At 40.4% G+C, this 16,075-nt stretch overlaps 1 protein-coding gene across 6 annotated transcripts in view; it reads left to right on the top strand.

Moving 5' to 3' along the window:
• Positions 1–1,634: 1,634 nt before the first annotated feature.
• The window catches only part of LOC102227992 (homer protein homolog 3-like), a 28,628-nt gene continuing 14,187 nt past the window's right edge, over positions 1,635–16,075 (top strand). The window contains exons 1-7 of one of the 6 annotated variants that reach the window (XM_023335189.1): positions 1,635–2,067; positions 2,165–2,213; positions 10,343–10,499; positions 13,116–13,247; positions 13,355–13,459; positions 15,401–15,409; positions 15,735–15,847. In XM_023335189.1, the coding sequence (XP_023190957.1) occupies positions 2,191–2,213; positions 10,343–10,499; positions 13,116–13,247; positions 13,355–13,459; positions 15,401–15,409; positions 15,735–15,847 (539 nt within the window). In that variant the 5' untranslated portion in view covers positions 1,635–2,067; positions 2,165–2,190. Of the gene's footprint in view, positions 2,068–2,164; positions 2,214–10,342; positions 10,500–13,115; positions 13,248–13,354; positions 13,460–15,400; positions 15,410–15,713; positions 15,848–16,075 lie in introns of all 6 variants that reach the window. The other 5 variants (XM_023335191.1, XM_023335192.1, XM_023335187.1 and 2 more) reach the window with 5 other exon arrangements.

Raw genomic sequence — 16,075 nt, 5'->3', positions numbered from 1 at the left:
CCCACCCCTTTATTATTATTATTATTTAGGTATTTATTTGTATTCATTTTTTCTTGTTTTTGTTATGTCAGTATGATGATTTATGTTCATTAAGGGAACATAAAATTGGAGAAGTCATGTAAGTTTTGCAAAATGTATGTAATGTCAATAGATATATAATCTCCTGACAAACAAATAATATAAAAAACTATCACTAGTAATGTAACATTTTAATATGATAAAGATAATCTGTGAAGCTCCTCTGCCTTCTGCCAGTTCTCCAAGTTCTAACCAGAAATGCACCACTTGGAACCAATTAGTGCTAGGAGGGTCTCAGCGCTGTCAATCACTGCAGTGTAATGGCTGCTCACACCCTTACTCTCTGCTAGGCTACAGCTGGTTCCCCACAACAGAGCCTGTCATAAACGATCAGGCTAGTTAGCATGGCCACTGCTGGCCACTCAATGTGCCAATAGCACATTGAGCAGTGGCTACATGAGGTTGATTGACAGCACTACGACCCTCCTGGCTCTTATTGATTCTTTCTGACCAGAAGCAGTGCTTTTCTTTGGATGGCAATAAGAGCACTGGAGGTAGTTAGAGAAGCTCAATCTTTTATTATGTGTTGAAATGTTACAAATGTGAAAAACAACATAATTTTGTAAAAGTTACATACTGCAGCTTTAATCCTGCTGTAAGATTAAAGATATTATTAAGTGCTTAAACAGTGTTGACTTAAAAAAAAGTAATTGGTTAAGATCTGTTATAGTTAAAAATGACCTACTTTTGATTAAATGAGCTTTTATATTTATTCTCTAATCCAATGTTTTCCTTTTTGTGTTTTCCCAGAAATATGAAAAGTTAACTAAAAGTTTGGTGTCATTTCCCGCATTAGAGAAACTTACTCCTCCTATTTCACTCCGGCTCAACTTGTGATACAACACGAGTATTTTTGACCCTTTTGACCACATACATGATTAGTCATCTTAGCACTGGAGGCTAGCAGTTAACCAACCTGATGTTTGTCTTAAATGTAACAGTTTAAAATCTTGTACAAGCCTAAAGAATTTATGAATTTGCTGTTTTTTTATTCTACAGCAATGAACTATTTAGTATCTTTTATTGACATTACATCAGATTTAGAATTAAACCCTGCTGAGTCAAATGTACTTACTAGCTCTCATAATGCATTACATCTTTTTCATGAACAGGTAGTGAAACTTCCAACCGTTTTTAGAGTTTGATTGATCCTAAAAACCACCAATAAATGATCACACAATAATTTACTGTATGTTTTAGTAGGAACAGGACACGATCCCTCGCCGTTTTTTTGCAGAATTAAACCAGTTTTGTTTTGCTTCTTTAAAATCTGCTAATCATGACAAATAAAGTTTCTCTTGATTACTCTCATCATGATGCTCTTGTTTATTGAATAGAATAGAATTACTTTATTCATCCCAGCAGGAAAATTATTATTATTATTTTTTTATATTGAACAAATTAGCAAATATATTTCAGGATAAGCAGTATGTGTGATGTCCCCCTGAGCAGCTTTTGGAAAGCGTGACTTTTCTCCTGCGCGCCGTCAAACCTTTGGCTCAAACAAAGCTGTCCGAGCGCACGGGGGCGCGCGGCGCTGCGCCGCGCCGGCTGCAGGCAGGTTGACACACTTTCCTAGCTCCTGCTCTGCTGCCTTCCACATGCAGCGGGAGCGGCTGCAGTCCAGACGCTGCACGGCTACCGGGCGCTCCGCCGCTGACTGAATAAAGAGCTGAACACTGCTGCAGGAAACAGGACGGAATTAGAAAGAGGAAAAGCAGAGAGCGGATGCGTGTTGTTTGACCTGACTGAGAGCTGATCCGGAGTGTGGGCTTTGTAGTCACTGAGGTCAGCTGGGAGTGTTGTTGCTCCGTGGACAGCGGGTACTAACACCTAAACGGCAGAGCAGCTCCGGGCACTAAAGCTTTAACCCAGAGAATAAAGCGGGATTAAGTATCTGGTGGTTTGGACTGAAAGCCGGAGACGGACTGAGACAGCGGCGGCTATAGTTGTTAGATAACATTCAACAAGGTTTCCAAACGAAATGGGGTAAGTAATGGTGCCTGGAGGAGAACAAACTAGACCTCTATTTAACTGTCAATCTGCTCCATTCCTGACTAAATCTGACTTTTTTTTATTTTTACAGCAAAGGAGTTCTGGTCGCCTTCTAAGATGTTTCCTCACCACAGAGAAAGGTAACAAACTTTTTGAATCTCAGTGACGTGATTCTTCAGCAGATTTCAATCTTGAAGTTTGTTGCCTATGTAGTTATGAACTCGGGATGCAAAGCCCTGAAATCCATACCTTAGAAATTACCTACCAAGTTTTGGACTTGATAATACGGGAAACATTTATCCGTCCGCTGCTGCCGTCGGAGAGAGAGACAGGTGGGCGGGTGCTGGGATACTAATAGGGGAGCAGGCCGACAGAAGGGTAAAATACCGTTAAAACGGGAGACTTGACAGGTATGTTAATGAGACTAGGGGGCACTATTAAAATTCTTCCTTGAATTTAGAAGGCGGGTGATCAGCCGATTCTTCCATGTGAAACCAATCCTATCCATCGATCTCCTTCCCCTCCACATAGGTCTGAAAATCAGTCAATGTCTTCTTTTGCTCTGCCATGAGACCTGACTGACTGACTGACAGGCCCGCCCACCAGGTGTCTGCACGTGGGCGGTCAACAATAGTCACCACTAATAATCTGTTGCCAAATTATCAAATTTGTCATATATTTAGCAGCTTTTCAGACAAAAAAGTTCATATTAAGAAAACTCAGATTCGGCAGGTCAGGCCTTTTAAAGAATGGAGATCAACCAGAAAACTGCAATGAGTGAACCCCAAAGCAAAACAGTTATTCTGATGAATATTTCTGTGGTTTACATTAATCAGACACATTCTGATGATTTTGCTTTCAAACTGAGTGTTCTATTTCCCCCCCTCAAACTCAAAGGTTGATTCTGACTAAATCATTTATCAAAATGACACTTTGTCTTACCATTTTCTTTGGTCTAATACCATAATCTTGAGATAATTCATAGTCGTGGCTGTTTATAGAATATTTTTTAAATTTTATATTAAGAAATCAATCAATCACTTAAATTTTTTTAGGAAAACCACATTCAGGAGCCAATTGCCTACATAAATCAGGGCAGATTTGCTTTACGGAAACGATATGTGGAAATGTTATCCTAATTGCTTAATTGTCTATAATATCAGGATTTTATCTGACATCAAAGTAGACAAGTTGCTTTAACAAAATGCGGTTTTAACAACTTGTTACAGACATGCGGTTAACGGTTTGTATAAATGTTAACCCCCTGGTCAATTTGCATAGGTGTGTTGGTGTGAAGGTCAGAGTGGATGAATGATACCTGGAATTGCAAATATGTTACAATGGTAAGAAGAGTAGAAACCTTGCAGCACTCAGCCCCCAAGAGCAGGGAGGGCCAGAAAGCTCTGGCTCTCAGATTGGCAGTCAAGAACTGAAGCAGCAGCCTTGATCCAGAAAAGGGCAGGGAGAAACCCTGCGCCCCAACTCTGCCTCTACATCCCCCAGCGCAGTCAAGCCAACCACCTGTCCATCCCAGCAGCCAATTGACAACACAAACCTTTGGCAGCAGAACTGGCCACCATTGAGAATGAGGTGGCCAACATAAAGCACTTTGGGTCATCAATATGACCACTCAAAATGGTTTACAGAAAAGCCACATTCACCTATTCACACTTGCATACAAATATGTAGGTCAGTAGGCAGTGTTGTATAAAGTACTGAAATCTCAGAGTCAAGTAAAAGTATAGGTACCTCTCCAAAATATGACTTTGGTAAAAGTCCAAGTCACTGACTGAAATGTTACTTGAGTTAAAGTCTTAAAGTATCTGAAACTTCTTGTACTTAAGTATGGAAATTACTGTAAAAATGGATGTACTCAAGTAATGTAATGAAAAGTACAAGTAAAAAGTAAAACAAGGCGAATGCAGTTTGAATGACATTTTTTTATATTTTGGTAAACTTGTCAAATACACTTAAAATAATGTACACAACCAAGTGCAGGCAAAATTAAACCTGCTAATAGATATACCTGCAGGCACCATTTAGTTAAGACAATTAGGTGCTTTACCTATAGCACAAGGTTAACTTAACCTGCTTTACAACTGATTATTATTCGTTAAATTTAGTCTAAATTGCTATCGCTATGGCTTCTGTCCCCCTTGAACAGAGGAGTCTAGGTAGCCTGCTACAGTCAACATTAAGCCTAAGCTAAATACACCACGTGTGGAACTGAAACAATGCCAAACAAAGTTCATTTATACAGGTAACGTTATGGTCAAGATTTCACAGTAGTGTCTAGTGACCAAGCTATAGTTACTGAAACAGGAGGATTATAACCATTTCATAAGACGTTACCTCGATGTGTTTCTTCAAGTTGGACGGGGAGTTTTTGTAAGATAGAATTTCCACATCTTCGGGCAGGAATAACATAAACTGCATGCGGTACGATGAATCTTTAACACCCACGAAAGAGTATATTGTGTTTAAATAAGGCCATGGGCTCTCATCACCAGCTGGTGGTTCCCCTGGAGCCGTGTCTGACGTAGTTGCAGTCGTTGTGGTCTCCGTCTCCTCCTCCATGTGGCTGCTGCTGATTGCGAGACTTGCTTTGTGTTTAATGGGAGAAGCGAAACAGGTGTATGCTATTGGAGGTGATGAACAAGCCCAGGCAAGTAGGCTACGGACTTTGTTGCAGTCAATCAGTAGGTGGGATCAAAACACTTTGTTTCTCTCTCTCGCTTTTTTGTAACGAGTAACTAAACCACACATTGAAAATGTATCGGAGTAAAAGTACGCAATTAAGTTCGGAAATATAGTGAAGTAAAAGTGAAAGTCATCAAAAATGTTCATACTCGAGGAAAGTATGAAGTACTCCAAAATATACTTAAGTAAAGTAGTGAAGTGTTTTTACTTCGTTACTATACAACACTGTCAGTAGGCATGCTGGGGTTAAGTGCCAGCCCCAGGGGTACACTGACAAGTGGTAGGAGGATGCTGAAATTAAACCTACAATCTTCCAATTGTAAAACGACTACTCCACCCACAAGATTTTTGGATAAAGCTTTGACTTATGGGATTGGCTATTAATGCCCACTGTCAGACAAAAATAACCCAATTCTGTTGGGAGAAACCCAATCACTTAAAGATTCTGCACTGAAGCAGTGTCCTGGTTTCAGTAATTACACATTTAAGTTCAGCACATCAACTAGATAGCTGACTAAAAAGAATGAGCAGCATCATCTATGTCGTGTTTTTCTTAGCAATTTATTTTTGTTAAAATGGATTAGAAATATTTTTCATATTTTTTTAAAAGCATACAAATAGTTATTATGCCAGAGTAACTAAAAACCAAAGAATAAGTCCTCTGATTAAGCAAGCTAGAAATTATAATTCATCAGTCATGGTGGAAGGTTCATATAGAAGAACAATATATATACACTGCTCAAAAAAATAAAGGGAACACTTAAACAACACAATATAACTCCAAGTAAATCAAACTTCTGTGAAATCAAACTGTCCACTTAGGAAGCAGCACTGATTGACAACCAATTTCACCTGCTGTTGTGCAAATGGAATAGACAACAAGTGGAAATTATTGGCAATTAGCAAGACACACTCAATAAAGGAGTGGTTCTGCAGTTGGGACCACACACCACTTCTCAGTACCTATGCTGTCTGGCTGATGTTTTGGTCAGTCTTGAATGTTGGTGATGCTTTCACACTCGTGGTAGCATGAGACGGACTCCACAACCCACACAAGTGGCTCAGGTAGTGCAGCTCATCCAGGATGGCACATCAATGTGAGCTGTGGCAAGAAGGTTTGCTGTGTCTGTCAATGTAGTGTCCAGAGGCTGGAGGCGCTACCAGGAGACAGGCCAGTACACCAGGAGATGTAGATGAGGCCGTAGGAGGGCAACAACCCAGCAGCAGGACCGCTACCTCCGCCTTTGTGCAAGAAGGAACAGGAGGAGCACTGCCAGAGCCCTGCAAAATGACCTCCAGCAGGCCACAAATGTGCATGTGTCTGCACAAACGATTAGAAACCGACTCCATGAGGATGGTATGAGGGCCCGACGTCCACAGATGGGGGTTGTGCTCACAGCCCAACACCGTGCAGGACACTTGGCATTTGCCAGAGAACACCAGGATTGGCAAATTCGCCACTGGCGCCTTGTACTCCTCACAGATGAAAGCAGGTTCACACTGAGCACATGTGACAGACGTGACAGAGTCTGGAGACACCGTGGAGAGCGGTCTGCTGCCTGCAACATCCTTCAGCATGACCGGTTTGGCAGTGGGTCAGTAATGGTGTGGGGTGGCATTTCTTTGGAGGGCCGCACAGCCCTCCATGTGCTCACCAGAGGTAGCCTGACTGCCATTAGGTACCGAGATGAGATCCTCAGACCCCTTGTGAGACCATATGCTGGTGCGGTTGGCCCTGGGTTCCTCCTAATGCAGGACAATGCTAGACCTCATGTGGCTGGAGTGTGTCAGCAGTTCCTGCAAGATGAAGGCATTGAAGCTATGGACTGGCCAGCCCGTTCCCCAGACCTGAGTCCAATTGAGCACATCTGGGACATCATGTCTCGCTCCATCCACCAACGTCACGTTGCACCACAGACTGTCCAGGAGTTGGCGGATGCTTTAGTCCAGGTCTGGGAGGAGATCCCTCAGGAGACCATCTGCCACCTCATCAGGAGCATGCCCAGGCGTTGTAGGGAGGTCATACAGGCACGTGGAGGCCACACACAATACTGAGCCTCATTTTGACTTGTTTTAAGGACATTACATTAAAGTTGGATCAGCGTGTAGTGTTATTTCACTTTAATTTTGTGTGTGGCTCCAAATCCAGGCCTCCATTGGTTAATAAATTTGATTTCCATTGATGATTTTTGTGTGATTTTGTTGTCAGCACATTCAACTTTGTACAGAACAAAGTATTCAATGAGAATATTTCTTTCATTCAGATCTAGGATGTGTTATTTGAGTGTTCCCTTTATTTTTTGAGCAGTGTATATATATATACAAACGGGGTATATATATATATATATATATATATACACTGCCTGGCCAAAAAAAAAAGTCGCCACCTGGATTTAACTAAGCAAATAGGTACAAGCCTCCTATTGGATAAGTACTGCATAGGCGATTATCTTGCAGCTGGCAACAAGTTATTTAACCCCAGCTGATGCAATGAGTAACTCCTCATTTCTTAAACAACCATGGCAAAAGACACATCCTGTGGTCGTGGAAAAGACGTTAGTCTGAATGATCGTGATCGGCGATTACTTAAACGTTTGGTCAAATCAAATCGAAGAAAAACAACAGCAGAACTCAGGAGTATGTTTAATTGTGAACGCAAAAGCATTTCAACACGCACAATGCGAAGGGAACTCAAGGGGTTGGGATTGAACAGCTGTGTAGCCGTAAGAAAACCTCTAATCAGTAAGGCTAACCAGAAAAAAAGGCTTCAGTTTGCTAGGGAGCATAAAGATTGGACTCTGGAGGAATGGAAGAGTGTCATGTGGTCTGATGAGTCCAGATTTACCCTGTTGCAGAGTGATGGGTGCATCAGGGTAAGAAGAGAGGCAGGTGAAGTGATGCACCCATCATGCCTAGTGCCTACTGTACAAGCCTGTGGGGGCAGTGCTATGATCTGGGGTTGCTGCAGTTGGTCAGGTCTAGGTTCAGCAACATTGTGTGCCCAAAGAATGAGGTCAGCTGACTACCTGAATATACTGAATGACCAGGTTATTCCATCAATGGATTTTGTCTTCCCAAATGGAACGGGCATATTCCAAGATGACAATGCCAGGATTCATTGGGCTCACATTGTGAAAGAGTGGTTCAGGGAGCATGAGACATCTTGTTCACACATAGATTGGCCACCATAGAGTCCAGACCTTAACCCCATTGAGAATCTTTGGGATGTGCTGGAGAAGGCTTTGCGCAGTGGTCAGACTCTCCCATCATCAATACAAGATCTTGGTGAAAGATTAATGCAACACTGGATGGAAATAAATCTTGTGACACTGCAGAAGCTTATTGAAACAATGCCACAGCGAATGCGGGCTGTAATCAAAGCTAAAGGCGGTCCAACAAAATATTAGAGTGTGACCATTTTTTGGTGGCGACTTTTGGCCAGGCAGTGTACAACCCCTGTGTGTATGTATATATATATATATATATATATATATATATATATATATCCAGTATATAATATAATAGATCTGGTTCCAAACAGTTGCTTAAGTGACCTCAGATTAACGGCAGCACATAACATTTTTACATTGTCATTACTTATCAAAAACAGAAGCGTATGAAAACCACTGATCATCATGCAGTAGTTTTTACAACTACAGTGGCTCTGAAAAGTGTACCCACCACTGCTAAATTACCAGGGTTTAGTGATGCAAAATTAAATCATAATAAATTAATTCAAACATTTGATCATATATAATGGGACATTAACCCAGTGATTCAATTTAAAGGTTTGATCTGTTAAATCTGTTATTTAAAAGGTGTAATATCCATCTTGCATTACCTTCATTTATTGTTTTATTAATGCCATGAGGCGCGGTGGTGAGGCAGAGGCAATAGACCCAGGTCAAGATGAATCGACAGTTTTTAATGAAAATAAAAGTCCAAAAGACCAGGCAGCACAAAGGAGCGCAGGGCAGATGCTCACAACGGGTGACAAAGGCAGACTTGACAAACACGAGGCGACAAGCAACGAGGACCCGACAAAGAACAGACACACAGGGGACACTAAAAACACTGGGGTAATCAGGGAACAAGAAACACCTGGGAACTAATCAAGGGGAGAACAGGACAACACGGAGACACAGAGACACCGAAAACTCGAAATCAACACGCAGAAAACACAGAGCACGACAATTAAAGCTCATTTTGATTCAATTTCAGCTTTCAGTCTTCTTTGGTAAGAGTCTGTAACCATACTTGACAATATGAACCCACTTTACATTTTAAAAGTTCTCCACTCAGATTCTGGGGATCTTGTTTCCTCAACCCTTTTTTAGTAGAGCAGAGGAAGATTTGGTTCTCTGGACTTTGGCTGAGTTACTTATAAATAATATTTCAGTGTGGGCATTCTTCCATTGGTTTGGATGCATAGTTTTAAACTTGCTTTTTGCTGAAATAAAATTCTGTCTGATAGTTGGATATCTAGGAGACAACTGAATGTTTGGGGTCAAAAGTGAAAGATTTTAGAAAGATCATTGTTCTGTTGCTGACCAAGTTTGGTCCAAGATTTAAATATCAGAGACAATGTCACACTGGATTCTAAAATACTTTAGTTTGCCTGAAGACTCTGTGGTTAGAAGATGCTTATATTTGTGCCCGACAAACAACTGCAAATTATTTATTCTCCACCATGATACTTGGTAAGTGTTTGATGTTCTCACAACATGAAGCTATGCATTATGGCCAAAGTTTGGCTAAATGGCACCTTCTTTTTTGGACATAAAGAGGGTCCAGAAATCTTAAAAGTTTATTCAGTTAAAATCTTTTCTGCTATTTGAACTGATGGCCAAGTACTGGGGAGAAAAACTTGCAGACTCCTCATATTATTTCTCAGATTGCTGAGCATTAAAAAAATTGGTCATAGATTGCTGATGTCTTTCTTCTTTGGAATTCTATTCACAACTGCATCCAAATAGTCAGAAATTCTGACATAGACAGACTTTATTGTCGTTCAACTGTACATTTAGAACGTACATCTTGACCAAATCAATATGAGTGTGATCAATGTCTTTTTATATGACCTAGATTTAAAATAGTTGGGGTTTAGGACAGTAGCATGAATAACTGCTGAAGAGGAAACATTGAAAAAGTTTTTCTTATTAATGAGGAAATAATCCCTCAACACTACAAACATTGTTGCCTTGTACATAATTTATATATTGGATTTTTTTTTTCAAAACCATTCTAGTGCAGCTCAGACTTTACAGAGAAGCTAAACATTATTCAAGTGAGCTAGCAACATTGTTTGCTAACTTCCTTTGTACAGCTGGTGAGTGGTAGAAAAATAATTCTAGGGGAAAGGATCAGATCCGATGCACACACATATTTTAAAGTTTTCTCTTAAGCTAAAAAGTCAAGACATCAGTAGGTTTTTGCAATTGCTTTATTACTCTTACCAACATTGCCTTCTGTGCATTATGCTTTTTTTGAGTTGCTCCTGGTTTTGGTTTGCAAAACCTTTCTTTTTTTCTTCACAATTTCAGGATCCTTCTTGTCTTCCTTTCTCCAGGGAGCAGCCGATATTCAGCACTCGTGCCCATGTTTTCCAGATTGATCCCACCACCAAGAGGAACTGGATACCTGCTAGCAAGCATGCTGTGACAGTGTCCTTCTTCTATGATGCCAACCGCAACGCCTATCGTATTATTAGTGTGGGTGGAACCAAAGTGAGTACTAAAGACACTATAATTAAAAGAAAACTGTCAAACAGTAATATTCTTTTAAAGTGACTTTTTTCACTGGATCTTGAAAGTTGTCTGGTGACATGGGTGGCCTGTCAGCATATGAGCTTCTACAGCTCCTTTCCTTCAGGGATTTGGATTATGAGGAAGAGGTCACATCAGGGACTGGGGGGAGGGTCTTTTTAGCACCTACTATGACCCATATTTCTGCTTCTCAGGGGGCAGTGTGGGATGATCCTCAGTAGCCAACACTCTTCTCTGGCTCCACAGTAATCTTCAGTGCTGCTCTGGCTGTCCACCATGTTTTGCCAAATGTGTCACAGCTGAAATGTGGAGTTTACATAATCATTTCTTAGAGTTGGTAAAACAGGGAGTAAAGCTCTGGGACTTTTAATCTGTTTCAGGATTGTGAAGATAAAGATGATGTGGAAACCTTCAGGACTAGGCTATGACTACTTCCACATTAATAAACAAACACTGTATGTAGGTCTAGAAAATGTCTGCTGGGCATTTATCATTCTTTATATGGACATAAATCTGTCTGCATTGCTCTGAATGGAGTATTTTATTCTATAGTAACCTGAATTTAACTGCATTATTTGATAACTAGGATCAAATTGAAATGTGGTGACTATGTCTGTATGATTGAAATTAAATTGACTTATTTTGCCAATTACTTTGAGATGATATCGTAAGGTTAAAGACTTAAAGCAATCCACTGTCCACAGCTATGTGTTTGTCCAGAAAGTGTTGTTGCTGCAAATCATTGACTCAATGAGTCTGGGTTTCCCGAGACCAAAAACATTTTACCGAAGTGAATAGAAAACTGAATCTGACTGTATTTATTGATAACCAGAAACAATTTTGTAAAATGCCTTGGGATGACTTTTGTTTTTAATTGATATAAATTGATATAAATAAATAATAAATAAATAAATAATTAATTGAAATAAATAATTGAAATTTAACTGAATTATTGACTGCACCATTTTTGTTTTTGTCAGTGTTGTATAAAGTACTGAAATCTCAGAGTCAAGTAAAAGTATAGGTACCTCTCCAAAATATGACTTTGGTAAAAGTCCAAGTCACTGACTGAAATGTTACTTGAGTTAAAGTCTTAAAGTATCTGAAACGTCTTGTACTTAAGTATGGAAATTACTGTAAAAATGGATGTACTCAAGTAATGTAATGAAAAGTACAAGTAAAAAGTAAAACAAGGCGAATGCAGGTTGAATGACATTTTTTATATTTTGGTAAACTTGTCAAATACACTTAAAATAATGTACACAACCAAGTGCAGGCAAAATTAAACCTGCTAATAGATATACCTGCAGGCATCATTTAGTTAAGACAATTAGGTGCTTTACCTATAGCACAAGGTTAACTTAACCTGCTTTACAACTGAACCAGCTTCTTAGTATACCCTCCAGGACAGAAAATACAAAGTTTTTGTAAGCCTTAAGTTTTCCCTTCAAGTAAGGTCAGTGCTGAAAATGAGAAAAATAAATAGTACAGAAAATGCGGCCAACATGAAGAAAAAGATCTGTTACGATTACTCTACTTCACAAATCAGTGAATCAGTCAATCCTACAGTCAGTAGGTGGTGCACACAACTGGTCATTATGCAAAAGAAAAAAAGAATTGGGAGGGAAATGCAGCTTATTGGCATCTGTAAACCTGGTTTTGAACTTGCATGCCTTTCCTATATTCGTTAAATTTAGTCTAAATTGCTATCGCTATGGCTTCTGTCCCCCTTGACCAGAGGAGTCTAGGTAGCCTGCTACAGTCAACATTAACCCTAAGCTAAATACGCCACGTGTGGAACTGAAACAATACCAAACAAAGTTCATTTATACAGGTAACGTTATGGTCAAGATTTCACAATAGTGCCTAGTGACCAAGCTATAGTTACTGACACAGGAGGATTATAACCATTTCATAAGACGTTACCTCGATGTGTTTCTTCAAGTTGGACGGGGAGTTTTTGTAAGATAGAATTTCCATATCTTCGGGCAGGAATAACATAAACTGCATGCGGTACGACAAATCTTTTAACACCCACGAAAGAGTATATTGTGTTTAAATAAGGCCATGGGCTCTCATCACCAGCTGGTGGTTCCCCTGGAGCCGTGTCCGACGTAGTTGCAGTCGTTGTGGTCTCCGTCTCCTCCTCCATGTGGCTGCTGCTGATTGCGAGACTTGCTTTGTGTTTAATGGGAGAAGCGAAACAGGTGTATCCTATTGGTGGTGATGAACAAGCCCAGGCAAGCAGGCTACCGACTTTGTTCGGTAGCCTGCTTGCTACTTGCTAATCGGCAGGTGGGGTCAAAACACTTGCGTTTCTCTCTCTCGCTTTTTTGTAACGAGTAACTAAACCACACATTGAAAATGTATCGGAGTAAAAGTACGCAATTAAGTTCGGAAATATAGTGAAGTAAAAGTGAAAGTTATCAAAAATTTTCATACTCGAGGAAAGTATGAAGTACTCCAAAATATACTTAAGTAAAGTAGTGAAGTGTTTTTACTTCGTTACTATACAACACTGGATTTTGTATCTGAATCTCAGGTTCTTAACCTGACTTATCACCTTTGCATACCCAGGCAATTATCAACTGCACTGTTACACCAAGCATGACATTTACTAAGACATCTCAGAAGTTTGGTCAGTGGGCCGACAGCAGAGCCAATACTGTCTATGGACTGGGTTTTGCCACGGAACAGCAGTTGCATCAGGTATATTAAACAAAAATTAAACCAAGTATAACTGTCCTTTCAATTTCCTTGATATGTCATCACTCATAGTTTTGAATCAATTAACTAAATTGTTTCAATTTTTTAAGTTTTCAGAGAAGTTCAAGGAGGTTAAAGATGCTGCTCGTTTGGCCCGAGAAAAATCTCAGGACAAAGAACTAGCCAACACAGCTCTCACAATTGCAGCCCCTCAGGTGAGTGTTGCCCTTTCCATTCGAAACCTGCACCAATAATAAAAAATCCTGAAAAATATCTTAATGTTAGGCTAAAGCACAAGCGTACTGTAATTGTACCAAAGGAAGGAGGGAGAGAGTGGAAAGAAAATCTAAAGAAATATGAGCTGGGTCACTTGCCTCAAAGGGAAGCAAGAGTGAGGAAATCTAGGACAATGATAAAATTATCGTCTGCTACTCAGCAGGACACTACATTTGCATTTTGTACTTTCAGCTGCCCAGAAGCCTCATAGAGTAAATCGATCAATAAAAATGTTGGTTACATCTGGCTTTTGATCAATAAAAACTGATAAACCACAGTGTATTTCCGCTATAGAAAAACTGTCAAATTCTGTTTTGCTTCTGTGACTAAATTTAATATACACAAGAACAGCCAAATATAACCCTCTCACCCATAAATTACCAGCCAGTTAAGGTGAAATTTGGTAGAAGCGATAGTGTTGCTATCAGTTTCAGGTCCTCTGATAACCAGAACAGTAAGTGAAGGTCGCCATACAGAGAGTGTATTGTAGACTTGTTAAACAGCAAGATCAGGTAGACTTATGGTGGGATATACTTAGTATGTGGGATAGTCAGAAATCACAGTGAGTCCTCACAGATTTTTCTGTGGAGTACAACTCAAAATTATTCACAGAAAATCCACCCATTCACTCATGTTTAATTCTATAATATTTGAGAGAAAATACAGCTGGGGAAGCTGAAACACCTTTGCACAACGCTACTTGACACACCATCCATCCATCCATCCATTTTCTGTACACCCTTGTCCCTGGTGGGGTCAGGAGGTGCTGGTGCCTATCTCCAGCTAACGTTCCGGGCGAGAGGCGGGGTCACCTGGACAGGCCACCAGTCTGTCGCAGGGCAACACAGAGACAGACAGGACAAACAACCACTCACACACACACACTCACACCTAGGGACAATTTAGAGAGACCAATTAACTGTGGACTGTGGGAGGAAGCCGGAGTACCAGGAGAGAACCAGGTGCACAGGGAGAACAAGTCCATGCAGAAAGCATCGAACCCAGGACCTTCTTGCTACAAGGCAACAGTGCTACCAACTGCGCCACTTTGCAGCCCACTTGACACACTATTTCCTGGCATTTGCAAAGCCAGTCCAGGAGCACCAGTCCTGTTCCTTGACACTGATTAGCTGTACCCCCAAAAACATAGAGAAGGGAGATCATGAACATTAATTCCTGCTATGCTATGGTGGTTTCCACTGTGCATATTAATGCATATCAAGGTATATTTGCTGTCAGAACTATTAAAATAGGCAGTACTAACCATTTCAGAGGGAGTCTCAAGTGTTAAGATATATTTGGTGTTGCAGCTACTCACAGGTGGTTGTAGTCCCTAGTCCCCAGAAGTACTCCGGAGCTGTTTGAAATAGGTTTACCAGGCAACCTACACATATTCTCAATGTTTCAGCCATCCAAAACAGATCATTTATTTTGTTCCAAGATCAACGAACACCATGACACTTGCACCTGACCACCTGATCAAAGTTACGGGCATGGATGTCCTCATACTGTTTACAACATTGTATGTTTTGTAATGTTGTCAAAGTGCCCCAGATGCAGAACAAGTGCACAATAACAGCTAGTGGAACGCACATCCAAAATTCGACCCCTACCAAACAATACTACCATCAACCACTGTTAGTGTTGTCGAAGGGTCTTCACTGCCATTGCCAGCTCCCTGCTATACTATCCCTCCACATGTGATAGAGCTGAGGAAGTTCCTCTAGTATCTGTTCTAACCTGCATCAGTTATGTCTGAAAATCTCCTTTTACTGCAAAGGTGCTGTTTTTGTCAGCAGTGTATTTTGAAAGGGCAGTGAGCATGGTGTAATTATTAATGACAAATTTCTTTGTTTTTCCACTTCCTGGACTTCATCCAGTTCTCACAGGTGAGTCTTGTTTGTCTTTATGAAGAAACTGAGTTAAAAATCTAAAAACTGACATTTATGTTAGTCAAGTTCTGAAACTTGATTTAATTTAGCAAGTATCGTTTCGGCAAATTCCTAAGATGCTGAGCTCATTGAGGACATCAATCTTGACTCCTAAATGGTTGCTTGTCTATATTTTTAAATTGAACTTTAAAAGCAGTTTATTAAAACTTTGAAAAGATTTCCACCTTTATAGGCAGTCACTTTGTTGTCGATTATAATGTACGTTCCACCAAGAGAGTCCATTTACTGACGTGTTTCTCAGGACCTCTCGGATGAACTCCAGTCTCCCCCAGTGATGTGTGTGAATGGACCAGAGGACAAGCTGTTTCGCAGCCAGAGTGCAGATATCACCCTGGCCTCTGAGAAGGAGAGGATTAAGAAGATGCTGTCGGAAGGGTAATAAAATCGAGCATTCAAACAAAAGAGCCCATCCACACTTTCTTTAAACATTTCAATCTACTGTAGTTATTGAGTCTTCTTCTTCTTTTTAAGCCTATGGTCTGTTTTAGGGTTTAGGGTTTGACTGTTTTAACAAATCATAAATACAGCATGACCAGTGGCGTGCGGTGAGGTTCATGGCTGGTGAGGCACTGACTTAGTGCTGCGGTGGCGCAGGGGGTTAGC

Source organism: Xiphophorus maculatus, chromosome 6 (assembly GCF_002775205.1).
Source record: "Xiphophorus maculatus strain JP 163 A chromosome 6, X_maculatus-5.0-male, whole genome shotgun sequence".
In the NCBI taxonomy this organism is placed as follows: domain Eukaryota; kingdom Metazoa; phylum Chordata; class Actinopteri; order Cyprinodontiformes; family Poeciliidae; genus Xiphophorus; species Xiphophorus maculatus.
The sequence above is the reverse complement of the archived record's forward strand: the minus strand, read 5'-3'. Positions and strand labels throughout refer to the sequence as shown.